Consider the following 19763-nt stretch of genomic DNA (forward strand, 5'->3'; position numbering starts at 1 on the left):
TTTTTGATATAGAGTGCAAGACAGTAAATAAAGTAAAGATAGCAACTAATTTTTTTGCGTTTTGATATAATGCAGCAAACAAAAAAGTAAATAAAATAAAGCAAGACAAAAACAAAGTAAAGAGATTGGATTGTGGAGACTCCCCTTGGAGCGTGTCTTGATCTCCCCGGCAACGGCGCCAGAAAACAAGCTGCTGGCGTACAGTTGACGTGGGAGTTAGAAATCTCTGTGGTGTAACTTTTCTTCAGGTCCCCGGCAACGGCGCCAGAAAATAGTCTTGATGCACGCAGTTGACACGTCCGTTGGGAACCCCAAGAGGAAGGTGTGATGCGTACAGTAGCAAGTTTTCCCTTAGAAAGAAACCAAGGTTTATCGAACCAGGAGGAGCCAAGAAGCACGTCGAAAGTTGATGGCGGCGGGATGTAGTGCGGCGCAACACCAGGGATTCCGGCGCCAACGTGGAACCTGCACAACACAACCAAAGTACTTTGCCCCAACGTAACGAGTGAGGTTGTCAATCTCACCGACTTGCTCGTAACAAAGGATTAGATGTATAGTGTGGATGATGATTGTTTGAAGAAAACAGGTAGAACAAGTATTGCAAGTAGATTGTATTCGATGTAAAGAATAGGACCGGGGTCCACAGTTCACTAGAGGTGTCTCTCCCATAAGATAAATATCATGTTGGGTGAACAAATTACAGTTGGGCAATTGACAAATAGAGAGGGCATGATGATGCGCGTGGTTGACGTATTGTCTTTTCGTTCGACACGCGTCCGTTGGGAACCCCAAGAGGAAGGTGTGATGCGCACAGCGGCAAGTTTCCCTCAGTAAGAAACCAAGGTTTAATCGGACCAGTAGGAGCCAAGAAGCACGTTGAAGGTTGATGGCGGCGGGATGTAGTGCGGCGCAACACCAGAGATTCCGGCGCCAACGTGGAACCTGCACAACACAACCAAAGTACTTTGCCCCAACGAAACAGATGAGGTTGTCAATCTCACCGGCTTGCTTGTAACAAAGGATTAACCGTATTGTGTGGAAGATGATTGTTTGCAGAGAAAACAGTAAAACAAGTATTGCAGCAGATTTGTATTTCGAGTATTAAAGAATGGACCGGGGTCCACAGTTCACTAGAGGTGTCTCTCCCATAAGATAAAAGCATGTTGGGTGAACAAATTACGGTCGGGCAATTGACAAATAGAGAGGGCATAACAATGCACATACATGACATGATAAGTATAGTGAGATTTAATTGGGCATTACGACAAAGTACATAGACCGCCATCCAACCGCATCTATGCCTAAAAAGTCCACCTTCGAGGTTATCGTCCGAACCCCCTCCAGTATTAAGTTGCAAAGCAACAGACAATTGCATTAAGTATGGTGCGTAATGTAATCAATAACTACATCCTCGAACATAGCATCAATGTTTTATCCCTAGTGGCAACAACACATCCATAACCTTAGGGGTTGCTGTCACTCCCCGCATTCACGGAGACATGAACCCACTATCGAGCATAAATACTCCCTCTTGGAGTTAAAAGTAAAAACTTGGCCGAGCCTCTACTAGAAACGGAGAGCATGCAAGATCATAAACAACACATAGTGTAATAACTTGATAATTAACATGACATAGTATTCTCTATCCATCGGATCCCGACAAACACAACATATAGAATTACGGATAGATGATCTTGATCATGTTAGGCAGCTCACAAGATCCAACAATGAAGCACAATGAGGAGAAGACAACCATCTAGCTACTGCTATGGACCCATAGTCCAGGGTGAACTACTCACTCATCACTCCGGAGGCGACCATGGCGGTGTAGAGTCCTCCGGGAGATGATTCCCCTCTCCGGCAGGGTGCCGGAGGCGATCTCCTGGATCCCCCGAGATGGGATCGGCGGCGGCGGCGTCTCGATGAAGGTTTTCCGTATCGTGGCTCTCGGTGCTTGGGGGTTTCGTCACGAAGACTTTTTATAGGCGGAAGGGCAGAGTCAAGAGGCGGCACGGGGCCCCACACCACGGGGCCGCGCGGCCAAGGGGGGGCCGCGCCGCCCTATAGTGTGGCCCCTCCGTGGCCCCTCTTCGTCTCTCTTCGGACTTCGGAAGCTTCGTGAGAAAATAGGCCCCTGGGCTTTGATTTCGTCCAATTCCGAGAATATTTCGTTACTAGGATTTCTGAAACCAAAAACAGCAGTAAAACGACAGAATCGGCACTTCGGCATCTTGTTAATAGGTTAGTTCCGGAAAATGCACGAATATGACATAAAGTGTGCATAAAACATGTAGGTATCATCAATAATATGGCATAGAACATAAGAAATTATCGATACGTCGGAGACGTATCAAGCATCCCCAAGCTTAGTTCTGCTCGTCCCGAGCGAGGTAAAACGATAACAAAGATAATTTCCGAAGTGATATGCCATCATAACCTTGATCATACTATTTGTAAACATATGTAGTGGATGCAGCGATCATAACAATGGTGATGACATGAGTAAACAGGTGAATCATATAGCAAAGACTTTTCATGAATAGTACTTCAAGACAAGTATCAATAAGTCTTGCATAAGAGTTAACTCATAAAGCAATAAATCAAAGTAAAGGCATTGAAGCAACACAAAGGAAGATTAAGTTTCAGCGGTTGCTTTCAACTTGTAACATGTATATCTCATGGATAATTGTCAACATAGAGTAATATAACAAGTACAATATGCAAATATGTAAGAATCAATGCACAGTTCACACAAGTGTTTGCTTCTTGAGGTGGAGAGAAATAGGTGAACTGACTCAACATAAAAGTAAAGAGAATGGTCCTTCAAAGAGGAAAGCATCGATTGCTATATTTGTGCTAGAGCTTTTATTTTGAAAACATGAAACAATTTTGTCAACGGTAGTAATAAAGCATATGAGTTATGTACATTATATCTTACAAGTTGCAAGTCTCATGCATAGTATACTAATAGTGCCCGCACCTTGTCCTAATTAACTTGGACTACCGGATCTTTGCAATGCACATGTTTTGACCAAGTGTCACAATGGGGTACCTCCATGCCGCTCGTACAAAGGTCTAAGGAGAAAGCTCGCATTTTGGATTTCTCGCTTTTGATTATTCTCAACTTAGACATCCATACCGGGACAACATGGACAACGGATAATGGACTCCTCTTTAATGCATAAGCATGTGGCAACAATTATTATTCTCATATGAGATTGAGGATATATGTCCAAGACTGAAACTTCCACCATGAATCATGGCTTTAGTTAGCGGCCCAAAGTTCTTCTCTAACAATATGCATGCTCCAACCATGAAGGTGGTAGATCTCTCTTGCTTCGGACAAGACGGACATGCATAGCAACTCACATGATATCCAACAAAGAATAGTTGATGGCGTCCCCGAAACATGGTTATCGCTCAACAAGCAACTTAATAAGAGATAAAGTGCATAAGTACATATTCAATACCACAATAGTTTTTAAGCTATTTGTCCCATGAGCTATATATTGCAAAGGTGAATGATGGAATTTTAAAGGTAGCACTCAAGCAATTTACTTTGGAATGGCGGATAAATACCATGTAGTAGGTAGGTATGGTGGACACAAATGGCATAGTGGTTGGCTCAAGGATTTTGGATGCATGAGAAGTATTCCCTCTCGAGACAAGGTTTAGGCTAGCAAGGCTATTTGAAACAAACACAAGGATGAACGGTACAGCAAAACTTACATAAAAGACATATGGTAAACATTATAAGACTCCATACCGTCTTCCTTGTTGTTCAAAACTCAATACTAGATGTTATCTAGACTCTAGAGAAACCAAATATGCAAACCAAATTAGCAAGCTCTAAGTATTTCTTCATTAATGGGTGCAAAGTATATGATGCAAGAGCTTAAACATGAGCACAACAATTGCCAAGTATCAAATTATCCAAGACATTTTAGAGTTACTACATGTAGCATTTTCCAATTCCAACCATATAACAATTTAACGAAGAAGAAACTTCGCCATGAATACTATGAGTAGAGCCTAAGGACATATTTGTCCATATGCAACAACGGAGCGTGTCTCTCTCCCATAAAGTGAATGCTAGGATCCATTTTATTCTAACAAAACAAAAAACAAAAACAAACCGACGCTCCAAGCAAAGTACATAAGATGTGGCCGAATAAAAATATAGTTTCGGGGGAGGAACCTGATAATGTTGTCGATGAAGAAGGGGATGCCTTGGGCATCCCCAAGCTTAGACGCTTGAGTCTTCTTAATATATGCAGGGGTGAACCACCGGGGCATCCCCAAGCTTAGAGCTTTCACTCTCCTTGATCATATTGCATCATACTCCTCTCTTGATCCTTGAAAACTTCCTCCACACCAAACTCGAAACAACTCATTAGAGGGTTAGTGCATAATAAAAATTCACATGTTCAGAGGTGACACAATCATTCTTAGCACTTCTGGACATTGCATAAAGCTACTAGACATTAATGGATCAAAGAAATTCATCCAACATAGCAAAAGAGGCAATGCGAAATAAAAGACAGAATCTGTCAAAACAGAACAGTCCGTAAAGATGGATTTTATTAGGCCACCAGACTTGCTCAAACGAAAATGCTCAAATTGAATGAAAGTTGCGTACATATCCGAGGATCATGCTCGTAAATTGGCGTAATTTTCTGAGCTACCTACAGGGAGATAGACCCAGATTCGTGACAGCAAAGAAATCTGGAACTGCGCAGTAATCCAAATCTAGTACTTACTTTTCTATCAAGACTTTACTTGGCACAACAAAACATAAAACTAAGATAAGGAGAGGTTGCTACAGTAGTAAACAACTTCCAAGACACAAATATAAAACAAAAATACTGGAGTAAAAACATGGGTTGTCTCCCATAAGCGCTTTTCTTTAACGCCTTTCAGCTAGGCGCGTAAAGTGTTTCTCAAGTATTATCGAAGGATGGTGCGTCAACCTTACCTTGGGCTTTACCCCTTACCTTTCTTACTCTTTGGTCTAGGGAATACATGCCCGCATCCGGGTGTAGAGGTAAAATTTAGAGTGCCTTTCCCAACATCTATGACCGCTCCCATGAGTTTTAGCAGAGATCTTCCAAACGTGATTTGTCCCGTCCCTACACATTCAATAACGAGATAATCGGTGGATACCGTCCTTCCAAGAAAGGTTGTGAAAACACCTTCAGCTATACCCTTAGGAATTACAACAGAGTTATCCGCAAGAGTTATTTCTTCTCCTCCTTCGAGTGAGTTCCCATAGTGTCAAAGATTTATAAATATTTTCAGGCATAAGGCAAAACTCAGACATAATATCACAACGAGCATAAAAAAATTCACCACCAATAGTAGTTTTAATGGTGGGCACCCACATTGAAGGTCCGAAGCTTAATGGAACATAATCATAGTATTCGCGAATTCGGTTATACACTTCTTTTAAGCAAGATATATCGGTTTCAATAGTGTTTATTTTATTATGCATACTAGCATGGGATGGATCAAAATTATTATCAGAGCTAAATGATGTAATCAATTTCCTTATAGCATTAAAAGCTTGATCCCCATCACAATGAAGGAAATCTCCTCCCACTACAGCATCTAAGGCATATCTATAACGAAGAATAAGTCCAAAGTAGAAATTACTAAGGAGCAAGCTTAAGGTCATTTTAGGTTCAGTTTTACTATAAGAATCAAAAATTCTAGACCATGCTTCTTTGAAATTCTCTTCACCTCCTTGTTTAAAAGTGAAGATTGATTCCTCAGGTGATAGAGTACCAACTACGGGACTAGACATGGTAACAAAAGTAACTAAATTTTTTTTGTATTTTTAATATTGAGTACAAGACAATAAAGCAAGCTAGATAAAGTAAATGCAAGTAAACTAATTTTTTTTTGTGTTTTTGATATAGCAAACAAGATAGCAAATAAAGTAAAGCTAGCAACTAATTTTTTTGTGTTTTGATATAAGTGCAGCAAACAAAGTAGTAAATAAAATAAAACAAGACAAAAACAAAGTAAAGAGATTGAGAAGTGGAGACTCCCCTTGCGAGCGTGTCTTGATCTCCCCGGCAACGGCGCCGTAAATTTTGTCTGGTGCGTAGTTGACGTGGGAGTTAGAAATCTTTGTGGTGTAGCTTTTCTTCGGGTCCCGCGCAACGGCGCCAGAAATTTGCTTGATGCGCGTGGTTGACGTATTGTCTTTTCGTTCGACACGCGTCCGTTGGGAACCCCAAGAGGAAGGTGTGATGCGCACAGCGGCAAGTTTCCCTCGCAAGAAACCAAGGTTTAATCGAACCGAGTAGGAGCCAAGAAGCACGTTGAAGGTTGATGGCGGCGGGATGTAGTGCGGCGCAACACCGGAGATTTCGGCGCCAACGTGGAACCTGCACAACACAACCAAAGTACTTTGCCCCAACGAAACGAGTGAGGTTGTCAATCTCACCGGCTTGCTGTAACAAAGGATTAACCGTATTGTGTGGAAGATGATTGTTTGCAGAGAAAACAGTAAAACAAGTATTGCAGCAGATTTGTATTTCAGTATTAAAGAATGGACCGGGGTCCACAGTTCACTAGAGGTGTCTCTCCCATAAGATAAAAGCATGTTGGGTGAACAAATTACGGTCGGGCAATTGACAAATAGAGAGGGCATAACAATGCACATACATGACATGATAAGTATAGTGAGATTTAATTGGGCATTACGACAAAGTACATAGACCGCCATCCAACCGCATCTATGCCTAAAAAGTCCACCTTCGAGGTTATCGTCCGAACCCCTCCGGTATTAAGTTGCAAAGCAACAAACAATTGCATTAAGTATGGTGCGTAATGTAATCAATAACTACATCCTCGAACATAGCATCAATGTTTTATCCCTAGTGGCAACAAGCACATCCATAACCTTAGGGGTTGCTTGTCACTCCCGCATTCACGGAGACATGAACCCACTATCGAGCATAAATACTCCCTCTTGGAGTTAAAAGTAAAAACTTGGCCGAGCCTCTACTAGAAACGGAGAGCATGCAAGATCATAAACAACACATAGTGTAATAACTTGATAATTAACATGACATAGTATTCTCTATCCATCGGATCCCGACAAACACAACATATAGAATTACGGATAGATGATCTTGATCATGTTAGGCAGCTCACAAGATCCAACAATGAAGCACAATGAGGAGAAGACAACCATCTAGCTACCGCTATGGACCCATAGTCCAGGGGTGAACTACTCACTCATCACTCCGGAGGCGACCATGGCGGTGTAGAGTCCTCCGGGAGATGATTCCCCTCTCCGGCAGGGTGCCGGAGGCGATCTCCTGGATCCCCCGAGATGGGATCGGCGGCGGCGGCGTCTCAGTAAGGTTTTCCGTATCGTGGCTCTCGGTGCGGGGGTTTCGTCACGGAGACTTTTATAGGCGGAAGGGCAGGTCAAGAGGCGGCACGGGGGCCCCACACCACAGGGCCGCGCGGCCAAGGGGGCCGCGCCGCCCTATAGTGTGGCCCCTCCGTGGCCCCTCTTCGTCTCTCCTTCGGACTTCCGGAAGCTTCGTGAGAAAATAGGCCCCTGGGCTTTGATTTCGTCCAATTCGAGAATATTTCGTTACTAGGATTTACGAAACCAAAAACAGCAGAAAACAGCAATCGACACTTCAGCATCTTGTTAATAGGTTAGTTCCAGAAAATGCACGAATATGACATAAAGTGTGCATAAAACATGTAGGTATCATCAATAATATGGCATAGAACATAAGAAATTATCGATACGTCGGAGACGTATCACATGACCATGCACATACATGATATGATGAGTATAGTGAGATTTAATTGGGCATTACGACAAAGTACATAGACCGCTATCCAGCATGCAACTATGCCTAAAAAGTCCACCTTCAGGTTATCATCCGAACCCCTTCCGAGTATTAAGTTGCAAACAACGGACAATTGCATTAAGTATGGTGCGTAATGTAATCAATAACTACATCCTCGGACATAGCATCAATGTTTTATCCCTAGTGGCAACAAGCACATCCACAACCTTAGAACTTTACGTCACTTGTCCCGAGATTTAATGGAGGCATGAACCCACTATCGAGCATAAATACTCCCTCTTGGAGTTAAGAGTAAAAACTTGGCCGAGCCTCTACTAATAACGAAGAGCATGCAAGATCATAAACAACACATAGGTAATAGATTGATAATCAACATAACATAGTATTCTCTATCCATCGGATCCCAACAAACACAACATATAGCATTACGAGATAGATGATCTTGATCATGTTAGGCAGCTCACAAGATCCGACAATGAAGCACATAAGGAGAAGACGACCATCTAGCTACTCGCTATGGACCCATATTCCGGGGGTGAACTACTCACTCATCACTCCGGAGGCGACCATGGCGGTGAAGAGTCCTCCGGGAGATGATTTCCCTCTCCGGCGGGGTGCTGGAGGCGATCTCCTGAATCCCCCGAGATGGGATTGGCGGCGGCGGCGTCTCCGGAAGGTTTTCCGTATCGTGGCTCTCGGTCGCGGGGGTTTCGCGACGAAGACTATATGTAGGTGGAAGGGCAAGTCGGGGGGCCACACGAGGGCCCCACACAACGGGCCGGCGCGGCCAAGGCTTGGGCCGCGCCGCCCTAGTGTGGCGCCACCTCGTGGCCCCACTTCGTAAGTCCTCCGGTCTTCCGGAAGCTTCGTGGCAAAATAGGCCCTCGGGCGTTGATTTCGTCCAATTCCGAGAATATTTCCTTACTAGGATTTCTGAAACCAAAAACGACAGAAATCGACAAGCGGCTCTTCGGCATCTCGTTAATAGGTTAGTGCCGGAAAATGCATAAATATGACATAAAGTATGCATAAAACATGTAGATATCATCAATAATGTGGCATGGAACATAAGAAATTATCGATACGTCGGAGACGTATCATGCATCAAAACGATATAAAGTATGAATAAAACATGTAGGTATTGTCATAAAACTAGCATGGAACATAAGAAATTATATATACGTTGGAGACGTATCAGCCGCCACGACGCCAGACGACTCCACCATCCTGCGCATGTCCATCACACTGCATTCGTCCCTAGACACCAGTGCACCATGCCGCGGTGACTCGACGATGCCGACACAGCAAAAGCACACCGCCCCACCTCAGCACCACCACCATCCGTTATCTGCTCCGAAAACGATACCCCCAACAGGGAGAATGGCGTTGCGCGCCGCTATCGTCAGATCCGGGAGATCCGGGTCTAGGGTTTCCCCTGGAGCAGCCCAGGCGAAGAAACACAGACTGTAGAGATAATGCCTTCAACAAGGTAACGACGAAAGGCGCCGCCATCATCCGCCATGACCGAAGTCCGGACCGACTTTCACTGGCAGCTGCGCCTCGCCATCGGGAGCTAGGCGACGGATCGCAAGATCCGCCACGGCTAGCCACACAACTAGCCGATCTCCTCCGGCGAGAGAGAAAACCACCACCGCGGTGCCACGGTCAGCGGCACCTGACGCCCTCCACCTGCCACCAGGTCGACGCCGTCACCACCATCGCCATCCAGGGCCGCCGCCCTTGGTGCCGTGATCCCAGCTCTTGAGGAGGAGCAGCACGAGATGCACCCCCATCCCCACCCGCCCGGCCATGCCAAGGCGAGGAAGGAGGAGAGGACCGCGCCAGGGTCCGGGGTCGCGCCACCGCCCCCATCACCGCCCTTCCGGTGATGCCACAACAAGGAACGACGGAGAGGGCTGCGCCGCTATGGCCAGGGCCGCGCCGCCGGCCCCAACACCGCCCGTGAAGGAGATATGCCCTAGAGGCAATAATAAAGTGGTTATTATTTATATCTTTATGTTTATGATAAATGTTTATATATCATGCTATAATTGTATTAACCGAAACATTAGTACATGTGTGATATGTAGACAACAAAGAAGTCCCTAGTATGCCTCTTAAACTAGCTTGTTGATTAATGGATGATTAGTTTCATAATCATGAACATTGGATGTTATTAATAACAAGGTTATATCATTGTATGAATGATGTAATGGATACACCCAATTAAGCGTAGCATAAGATCTCGTCATTAAGTTATTTGCTATAAGCTTTCGATACATAGTTACCTAGTCCTTATGACCATGAGATCATATAAATCACCTATACCGGAAAGGTACTTTGATTACACCAAACACCACTGCGTAAATGGGTGGCTATAAAGGTGGGATTAAGTATCCGGAAAGTATGAGTTGAGGCATATGGATCAACAGTGGGATTTGTCCATCCCGATGACGGATAGATATACTCCGGGCCCTCTCGGTGGAATGTCGTCTAATGTCTTGCAAGCATATGAATAAGTTCATAAGAGACCACATACCACGGTACGAGTAAAGAGTACTTGTCGAGAGACGAGGTTGAACAAGGTATAGAGTGATACCGAAGATCAAACCTCGGACAAGTAAAATATCGCGAGACAAAGGGAATTGGTTTTGTATGTGAATGGTTCATTCGATCACTAAAGTCATCGTTGAATATGTGGGAGCCATTATGGATCTCCAGATCCCGCTATTGGTTATTGGTCGGAGTGAGTACTCAACCATGTCCGCATAGTTCACGAACCGTAGGGTGACACACTTAAGGTTGGATGTTGAAATGGTAGTACTTGAATATGGAATGGAGTTCGAATATTTGTTCGGAGTCCCGGATGAGATCCCGGACATCACGAGGAGTTCCGGAATGGTCCGGAGAATAAGATTCATATATAGGATGTCATTTTATGTGAATTAAAATGTCGCGGAAGGTTCTATGGAAGGTTCTAGAAGGTTCTAGAAAAGTCCGGAAGAAACCACCAAGGAAGGTGGAGTCCACATGGGACTCCACCTCCATGGCCGGCCAACCCTAGTGGGGGAGGAGTCCCAAGTGGAATCCCCCTTAGGGGGCCGGCCACCCCCCCATATGGGAGGTGGAACTCCCACCTCTAGTGGGAGTCCTAGCTTGGCTAGGTTTCCGCTCCATATGGAAGGTTTTTGGTTCGGGTCTTATTCGAAGACTTGGAGACCAAATCTTGGGGATCCACCTATATAATGAGGGGCCAAGGGAGGGGGCCGGCCACCCCAAGACCACAAGCTGGCCACCCCCCTTGAAGTGGCCGGCCACCCCCTCCCAAACCCTAGCCGCCCCTCTCCTCCATATCTCCCGCGTAGCTTTAGCGAAGCTCCGCCGAGTTCTCCACCGCCACCGACACCACGCCGTCGTGCTTCGTCGGATTCAAGAGGAGCTACTACTTCCGCTGCCCGCCGGAACGGGAGGTGGACGTCGTCTTCATCAACAACCGAACGTGTGACCGAGTACGGAGGTGCTGCCCGTTCGTGGCGCCGGAACCGATCGTGATCAAGATCTTCTACGCGCTTTTGCAAGCGGCAAGTGAACGTCTACCGCAGCAACAAGAGCCTCCTCTTGTAGGCTTTGGAATCTCTTCAAGGGTGAGACTCGATAAACCCCTCGTTGCTACCGTCTTCTAGATTGCATCTTGGCTTGGATTGCGTGTTCGCGGTAGGAATTTTTTTGTTTTCTATGCAACGTTATCCTACAGTGGTATCAGAGCCGTGTCTATGCATAGATGGTTGCACGAGTAGAACACAATGGTTTTGTGGGCGTTGATGCTCTTGTTATCTTTAGTTTGAGTACTTTGCATCTTTGTGGCATAGTGGGATGAAGCGGCTCGGACTAACTTTACATGACCGCGTTCATGAGACTTGTTCCTCGTTCGACATGCAACTTGTATTGCATAAGAGGCTTTGCGGGTGTCTGTCTCTCCTACTATAGTGAAGATTCAATTTACTCTTCTATTGAAAACATTAGTATCAACGTTGTGGTTCATGTTCGTAGGTAGATTAGATCTCTCTCGAAAACCCTAAACCACGTAAAATATGCAAACCAAATTAGAGACGTCTAGCTTGTTTTTGCAGGGTTTTGTGATGTGATATGGACATAATGTGATGATGAATATGTATGAGATGATCATTATTGTATTGTGGCAACCGGCAGGAGCCTTATGGTTGTCTTTAAATTTCATGTTGAGTAGTATTTCAAAGTAGTTGTAATAGTTGCTACATGGAGGACAATCATGGAGACGGCGCCATTGACCTTGACGCTACGCCGACGATGATGGAGATCATGCCCGAAGATGATGGAGATCATGTCCGTGCTTTGGAGATGAAGATCAAAGGCGCAAAGACAAAAGGGCCATATCATATCACATATGAACCGCATGTGATGTTAATCCTTTTATGCATCTTATTTTGCTTAGATCGCGACGGTAGCATTATAAGATGATCCCTCACTAAAATCTCAAGATAATAAAGTGTTCATCCTTAGTAGCACCGTTATCAAGTCTTGTCGTTTCGAAGCATCTCGTGATGATCGGGTGTGATAGATTCAATAAGTACATACAACGGGTGCAAGACAGTTTTGCACATGCGGATACTAAGGTGGCCTTGACGAGCCTAGCATGTACAGACATGGTCTCGGAACACGTGATACCGAAAGGTAGAGCATGAATCATATGGTTGATATGATGAACACTTTGAGTGTTCGCCATTGAAATCACACCTTTTCTCGTGATGATCGGGTTTAGGTGCGGTAGATTTGGTTCGTGTGATCACTAAGACAATGCGAGGGATATTGTTTTGAGTGGGAGTTCACCTAGGTTTTTAATTATGTTGAATTAAAATTTGAACTCAATTTGTCATAAACTTAGTCTAAACTTTTGCAAATATATGTTGTAGAGATGGCGTCCCCAATCAATTTTAATCAGTTCCTAGAGAAAGAGAAACTTAAGAGCAACGGTAGCAACTTCACCGACTGGTTCCGTCATGTGAGGATCTTCCTCTCTGGCGGAAATCCGCAATTTGTGCTTGATGCACCGCTAGGTGACCCTCCTGCGAAACCGAAACCGATGAAGTAAAAGCTGTTTACGAGACTCGGAAAATACGGTACTCTCAAGTTCAGTGTGCCATCCTATGCAGTCTGGAATTCGATCTTCAAAAACGTTTTGAGCACCACGATCCTCATGAGTTGATGAAAGAGCTGAAAGCTATTTTTGAGACTCATGCGGCCGTGGAATGCTATGAAGCATCGAAACAATTCTTCAGCTGCATGATGGAAGAAGGCAGCTCCGTTAGTGAGCACATGCTCGCCATGACCCGGCATGCGAAGAAACCCTAGCCCTAGCCGCCCCCTCTCCTCCATATCTCCCGCGTAGCTTTAGCGAAGCTCCGCCGGAGTTCTCCACCGCCACCGACACCACGCCGTCGTGCTGTCGGATTCAAGAGGAGCTACTACTTCCGCTGCCCGCTGGAACGGGAGGTGGACGTCGTCTTCATCAACAACCGAACGTGTGACCGAGTACGGAGGTGCTGCCCGTTCGTGGCGCCGGAACCGATCGTGATCAAGATCTTCTACGCGCTTTTGCAAGCGGCAAGTGAACATCTACCGCAGCAACAAGAGCCTCCTCTTGTAGGCTTTGGAATCTCTTCAAGGGTGAGACTCGATAAACCCCTCGTTGCTACCGTCTTCTAGATTGCATCTTGGCTTGGATTGCGTGTTCGCGGTAGGAAATTTTTTGTTTTCTATGCAACGTTATCCTACAGCCCGCCCGCGCCGCCATCAACCAGAACCGGGACCATCCCCCCGACGTGGAGGCGTGCCTCCTACCGTCGAACCAGGGGACCACGCGAGGATCCCCACCCCCATCACCGGCCACGCCAGGCTTCGCCGGCGGCGGCCTCCGGGGATGACGAGGAGGAGAGGGGAGGGGTGGGGAAAGCGGCGGCGGTGGCTAGGGTTCGCCCGAGTCGCCCTTGGAGGAGGACGACTCGTGCGTGGGTTTCTTCGTGATGCTCAAATGGTTGATGATCAACAGTATGATCACACCACAACCCTCTTAGCGAAGTTGATCACCTAGGTGCTCACCGAGTTTGTCGATTTCCCGCTATCATCGTGAAATCTGTGACAATAACGTTTATCGGCAACTGCAAAATAATTTAATAGAACATTTGTGGTTGATCAGATGAAAAGCCGCTTGATAAGTCTTGATCTAGTTAAACTTATCAATTTTCAATTTACTTGAATTTTTGCATGAATTATTTTATATTTTTATGGCTGATGCCCTAACACCGCAATTCACTAACAAGTAAGTCGTCTCTCATGGTTTCCCTTGTTCCTGCACATTCATACCTTTGTGCATTTTATTTGACTCTGTAGATAATTTTAATTTTTTTAAAGTAGATAAAAATTCTTCACAGCATGTGTTTTTAAATTCTTCGTTCCAATATCTGAAATTTCAAATACGTCCATGACAAGTTAAAAAACTGAAAAGGTACCCTTTCCGTAGAACATCCTAGAAACCCTCTCCGCGCCCCCCTCAACTTCCAGACAATTCTAACCCGCGACCGAACAATCCAGAAGCAGCCGCCGGTCAATCTAAAAGCTTGCCATCTCCGGTCTCGTCTCCACCCCCAACCCACCAAGCGCACGCGCAGATCCAGGGATAGAAAAGCAAATCGAGCCCGACCAAACCCTAGCCGCCCCCAAACCCCATGGCGAAGTTCGGCGAGGGCGACGCCCGGTGGATCGTGCAGGAGCGCCCCGACGGCGCCAACGTCCACAACTGGCACTGGGCGGAGCGCGACTGCCTGGAGTGGTCTCGCGCGCGGCTCTCCGCCCTGCTCGCCGGCCTCCCCGTCCTATCCGGCGAGGGCGGCCTCACCCTCCGCACCACCACCCTCGACAAGCTCGACGGCGAGGCCTACGTCAACATCCGCAAGGGCAAGGTCATCCCCGGGTACGAGCTCTCCCTCACGCTCTCCTGGGAGGCCGAGGCCACCTCCGAATCGGGGGTCGCCAAGGTCACCGGCGCCGCCGAGGTCCCCTACCTCGCCGACGAGAACGCCGACGAGGATCCCGAGCTCCGCATCACTGTCCGCGGCGACGACAGCCCCCTCGCGCGCCGTGCCAAGGACGCCTTCATCGCCCGTGGCAAGCCTCTGGTCCTTGAGAAGATCCGGGAGTATGTGGCCACCATGTCAAAGGGTGGCCCGGCCAAGGACGAGCTAGATGCTAAGAAGATCCCCACCAAGGCGGCAGCAGCGACCGGTGGCGCTGCTGCCGCCCCTGCTTCCGCGGTGAAGGAGGTAGCGGCGCCCGCTCCAGCGCCAGTAGCTAAGGAGAAGAAGGCGAAGGGGAAGGACAAGGATGGATTCAAAACTATCGAGATGACAGAGAAGTTCAACTGCCGCTCCAAGGACATTTATGAGATCTTGATGGATGAGAACAGATGGAAGGGTTTCACGCAGAGCAACACGAGGATCAGCAAGGAGGTTGGTGGCCAGTTTAGCCTGTTTGATGGATCCATCACCGGCGTCAATGAGGAGCTGCAGGAAGGGAAGCTCATCGTGCAGAAGTGGCGGTTTGGGAGCTGGGCTGATGGCGTACATTCTACAGTAAGTTCTGTGCTCAAAGACATCATGATTTTGGTATTGTCCTTGATTGTGTCTTGCAATTATACCGCTCAACTATGCTGTGCTACAAAGGAAACATTTGATACCCTGTGCCTGAAATTCACCCGCACTGAAACCGCAGTTAGCTTTAGCTTATAACTAACCAAGAAAGAACAAGTTTGGATGTTACCTCTCCACTATGATAGGAAAGGGAACATTTATCTTCTGTGCCTGAAATTCACCCATATTGAAACCACAGTTAGCTTTAGCTTATCTAACCAAGAAAGAACAAGTTTGGATGTTTGATACTTGGATAAAGATACTGTTAAGAACAGACCATCTGGGATGCAAATAAGCATAGGAAGTCATTATCTATTGGAATGCCCATCTCCCTGTTCCTTAGGCTGTGAACTTGCGGGGGTTCTACTATAATTCCCACTATATTCCAAATATCATACATGTATTGATACTTGTAAATTCTCATTTCCACTTCTTTATACATCCTCCTAATGACCTTTCAATGTGATGAAATATCAAATATTCCCAATGTCATTTTTAATTGAGTATTTAAGGTCTCTATAATTATTAATATGCGAAAACTTTCTTTTGAAGCATATCATCAGTACTATTTGTTTCTATGTTGATAGATGAGGTTTTTATGTGGAAGTATACCTTAATTCGAGTCAGTAGGTCTGCGGGCCTGGATGGTAGGTTGTGTTTTCTCGAAAAGGAGAAAGGAGATGCCTGGATTTCAGGCTGTATGTAGATGGCCGTACTACCTGTTGACAAACAAATCTAAAAATCAGATTAACGGCGTAACCATTGGTACGGAGTGATCTATGACTAACGGGCGAAGGCTCCTAATGATCATGAGCTCGTGACACCCGCTGATTCCACTTAGAGGGTGTAAAATTCATGTCCACGGTCATCTCCATCCTACATTATGCTCTTTTTTTTTCTGGATGCCACTGTACTTACTATGCTTTACCAGTTGATATTTTCATTTGCTATAGACATAGGAGACATAAATGGCCAGTATGTAGACACCATCTTGTTATTGTCTCGCACTTGCTTCCTCTAAAAAACATCTCTTCGTTGTGCTGTGTGGAACTTGAATGCAGGTCAGGATGGTGTTTGATGAGCCTGAGTCAGGAGTTACGATCATAAAGCTTAAACAAACTGATGTGCCAGTTGAAGACAGGTATGTTGAGTTTATCGTTGGAATTTGAATAGGTTACCAAGTTCCTGTCTTCTGAATCTGAGGCTCCACTTGGGTTGCCTCTCCTGCTGCAGGTATGGAAACTCCACTGTGGTGGAGAACACTGAGAGAGGCTGGACAGAGCTCATCTTTCAGAGGATACGCGCAGTGTTCGGTTTTGGGATGTAAAGAACTCCCGTCTGGATTCTGGATGTCTACCTTTTAGGAATTCCTGCCTTGTCATGCCTCTACCTGTTTTACTGCCTCAGTTTATTTTATGCTGATAGACACACAAAATTCGAGAATCGCGAGAATTCAAAAATATCTGTTACCCTGTATTCATCAAGATGGATTGTGGGGGACTGTTTGTGGTGTTTTGAATTCATGATCAATGTTGATGTTGGTGAAATCGTTATCACCTGATGGTGCTGACTGCTGAGTGGGTACGATCGAAACATTGTTACAGGAAAACCTTGGGAAAGCTTCATGTCCTGTCCTATCCAATCTTATGATTGGCGTACTATGGGCGTGTAGCTATTTTTGGCCCTCGGCCCTGGGGAGCATAGTGAGAACTTCGGGCAACCGAAGGATTTCTTTTGCACTAGTGGCTAAGAGCATCTCTACTCGTCCCCCCGAGGAGGCCGGGGGCCCCCGGCGAGCGTTTTTTCCATCCGGATGGCGAAATTCGGTCCAGTCGCGCTCCCGGTTCCTCGTTTTCATCCGGATTTGGCCTAAATTCATCCTGCGATCCCACGCCACTCCCGGCCCCCCGGGGAGCTCTCGGGGACTCCGGACGAGTGAAAAGCGGGGAAGGGCCCGATCTGTCGGTGACTCGACGCACGAACCCCACCGTCACGTCGCTCAAAATCTCCCCCACCCCTCGTATCTCTCTCGCCGCCGGCACCACCCCGCCGGCTTGTTGCCCAGATTGCGCCACCCCTCCTTCCTCACCTGCCTATATTCCGCCGTGTTTGGACGACGGCCTATCTGGTTGCTCTTCCGCCGGCCTGTTTTCCGGCCTGCTTGCTCGTCGTCGCTCGCGGCTCGGGTTGCCTCGACCACGCCGTCGGGTGTTCGTCCATTTGCCTCGCCGGCCATGGACTCGGACGAAGAGGAGGAGCGGATGTTCGTCGAGCTTGTGCAAGAAGAGATGGCGGCGGCCGCCCAAGACGACGAGCACATGATGATCCTTGGTTGCTTGGCAAGCATGTACGCCGGACCGGCAACTCGTCGGCGTGGTGGGTCGGCACGAGGTCGCCGGAAGTGCAAGCCGAGACAAGCGAATGAAGGGCTACTGCATGTTGTACGTCGACTACTTCGCCGACAATCCATTGCACGGTGAGAGTGTTTTCCGGCGTCGTTTCGGGATGAGCGAAAGCTATTTCGCAAATTGTGTATGCCATCCGCCACTTTGATCCCTACTTCGGATGCAAGGCGGATTGCACTCTGGTTTGGTTGGATTTTCGTCACTGCGAAGTGCACGGTGGCTATGAGGATGTCGGCGTATGGAGCTCCCGGTGATACTGCGAGATGACTATCTTCGGATGGCGGAGTCCACCGCCCTTGATTGTTTCTACCGGTTCTGCGGGGCCGTCATAGCGTGTTCGGGGACTATTACTTGAGATCACCCACCGTCGAAGACACTCGGAGGATCCTTGCAACAAATGAAGCTAGAGGTTTTCCGGGGATGCTTGGAAGCATTGACTGCATGCATTGGCAATGGAAGAACTGTCCGTTTGCGTGGCGGGGAATGTACAAGGGTCACAAAAAAGGCTGCACTGTGATACTTGAAGCGGTGGCTACCCATGATCTTTGGATTTGGCACTCTTTCTTTGGTATGCCTGGATCCAACAATGACATCAACGTCCTAAAGCTGCTCCCCGGTCTTTTCCAAGCTTGTTGAGGGTCATGCTCCCCGGTGGACTATGTGATCAATGGTCGGCACTACAACAAAGGATACTACCTTGCAGACGGTATCTATCCAAAGTGGGCAACATTTGTGAAGACTATTTCCAACCCTAGCACCCCCAAACTTTGCGAGTTTGTCAAGAAACAAGAAGCATGCCGAAAAGACGTCGAGCGAGCATTTGGTGTCCTCCAGCAGAGATTTGCTGTCGTCCGGTTCCCCGCTATGACTTGGTCCAAAGATCAGATGTGAGAGGTGATGAACTGCTGTGTGTGCCTACACAACATGATTATTGAAGATGAGCGAAAGCATCCGGTTCCTCCGGATGAGCAAGAAGCACCATATGAGAGAGAGGGTCCTCTTGCACGGCCCTAATCACCGAGTGCCTCCATCATGGGCCGCCTTCATTGCTATGCGCCGGGAGATTCGAGACTCTACAATGCACCAGCTGCTTCAAGATGATCCGGTGGAGCACATATGGAGGCTCCGAGGCAACGCCAACGCCGACGCCAACTAGTCTGTCTTAATTTGTTTGAAAAATTGTGAAATTTGTGTGCTTCATTTGTTTCAGCACTTGTTAAACATTGTACTGTTATCGCCGAATTTGTTTCAGCAATTTCCATCCTCTTGTTTGCCGAACTTGTTAAATTTTATGTTGAATTTGTTTGAAATATGTCAAATGGTCGAGGTTGGGGGTTTCCTGCCGGGGGGACGGCTGGAACTTCGGCGCTCCCCACGCCAAATCTTCATCCAATCCGGATGAAAATTTCGCCGGATTTGGGCGTGGGGAGCGCCAACGAGTGGGGATGCTCTAAGGGCAGCTCTAGGCGCTGCTTGGTTTTGCGCTTCGTGCAATGCCTGTGACCCGGCCTGAGAAAAGCCCGCTTCAGACGGTACATATGGCTTGGGTTGCCGGTATCGAGCAGAAACCCTATCGATTCTCCTGCACTCCTTTGCCAAATTTGCCGCTGTTGAACCTCTAGCACACAAATAGCCTGTTTGGTTCGTGGGAATTAGAGAGAGGGAATGGGAGTTTAGGGCATGGTGAGTTTTAATCCCTTGATTGGTTGGATGGAATGGGAATTAAGGAGGGAAGTGGAAAGGGAATTCATGTGTTAAACTTCCACATATCTCTTACCTAGGGGGACCCTGGT

At 46.9% G+C, this 19763-nt stretch overlaps 1 protein-coding gene across 1 annotated transcript; it reads left to right on the forward strand.

Annotated features, from left to right (window-relative positions):
• The first annotated feature begins 14541 nt into the window (after positions 1–14541).
• Positions 14542–17084, forward strand: LOC124674927 (activator of 90 kDa heat shock protein ATPase homolog). Its single transcript, XM_047211010.1, has 3 exons — positions 14542–15508; positions 16627–16706; positions 16799–17084. Exons 1-3 carry the CDS (start codon positions 14606–14608, stop codon positions 16890–16892), a joined length of 1077 nt encoding a protein of 358 aa, XP_047066966.1. The 5' UTR covers positions 14542–14605; the 3' UTR covers positions 16893–17084.
• The last annotated feature ends 2679 nt before the right edge of the window (positions 17085–19763 follow it).

This window comes from Lolium rigidum, chromosome 1 (assembly GCF_022539505.1).
Source record: "Lolium rigidum isolate FL_2022 chromosome 1, APGP_CSIRO_Lrig_0.1, whole genome shotgun sequence".
Classification (NCBI taxonomy): Eukaryota; Viridiplantae; Streptophyta; class Magnoliopsida; order Poales; family Poaceae; genus Lolium; species Lolium rigidum.

Bases quoted from the DNA above. Each gene is read 5' to 3' on its own strand.
- LOC124674927 (XM_047211010.1), top strand. From the start codon at position 14,606: ATGGCGAAGTTCGGCGAGGGCGACGCCCGGTGGATCGTGCAGGAGCGC. The intron at 15,509-16,626 runs GTAAGTTCTGTG...ACTTGAATGCAG, and splicing joins CTGATGGCGTACATTCTACA to GTCAGGATGGTGTTTGATGA. The intron at 16,707-16,798 runs GTATGTTGAGTT...CTCCTGCTGCAG, and splicing joins GATGTGCCAGTTGAAGACAG to GTATGGAAACTCCACTGTGG.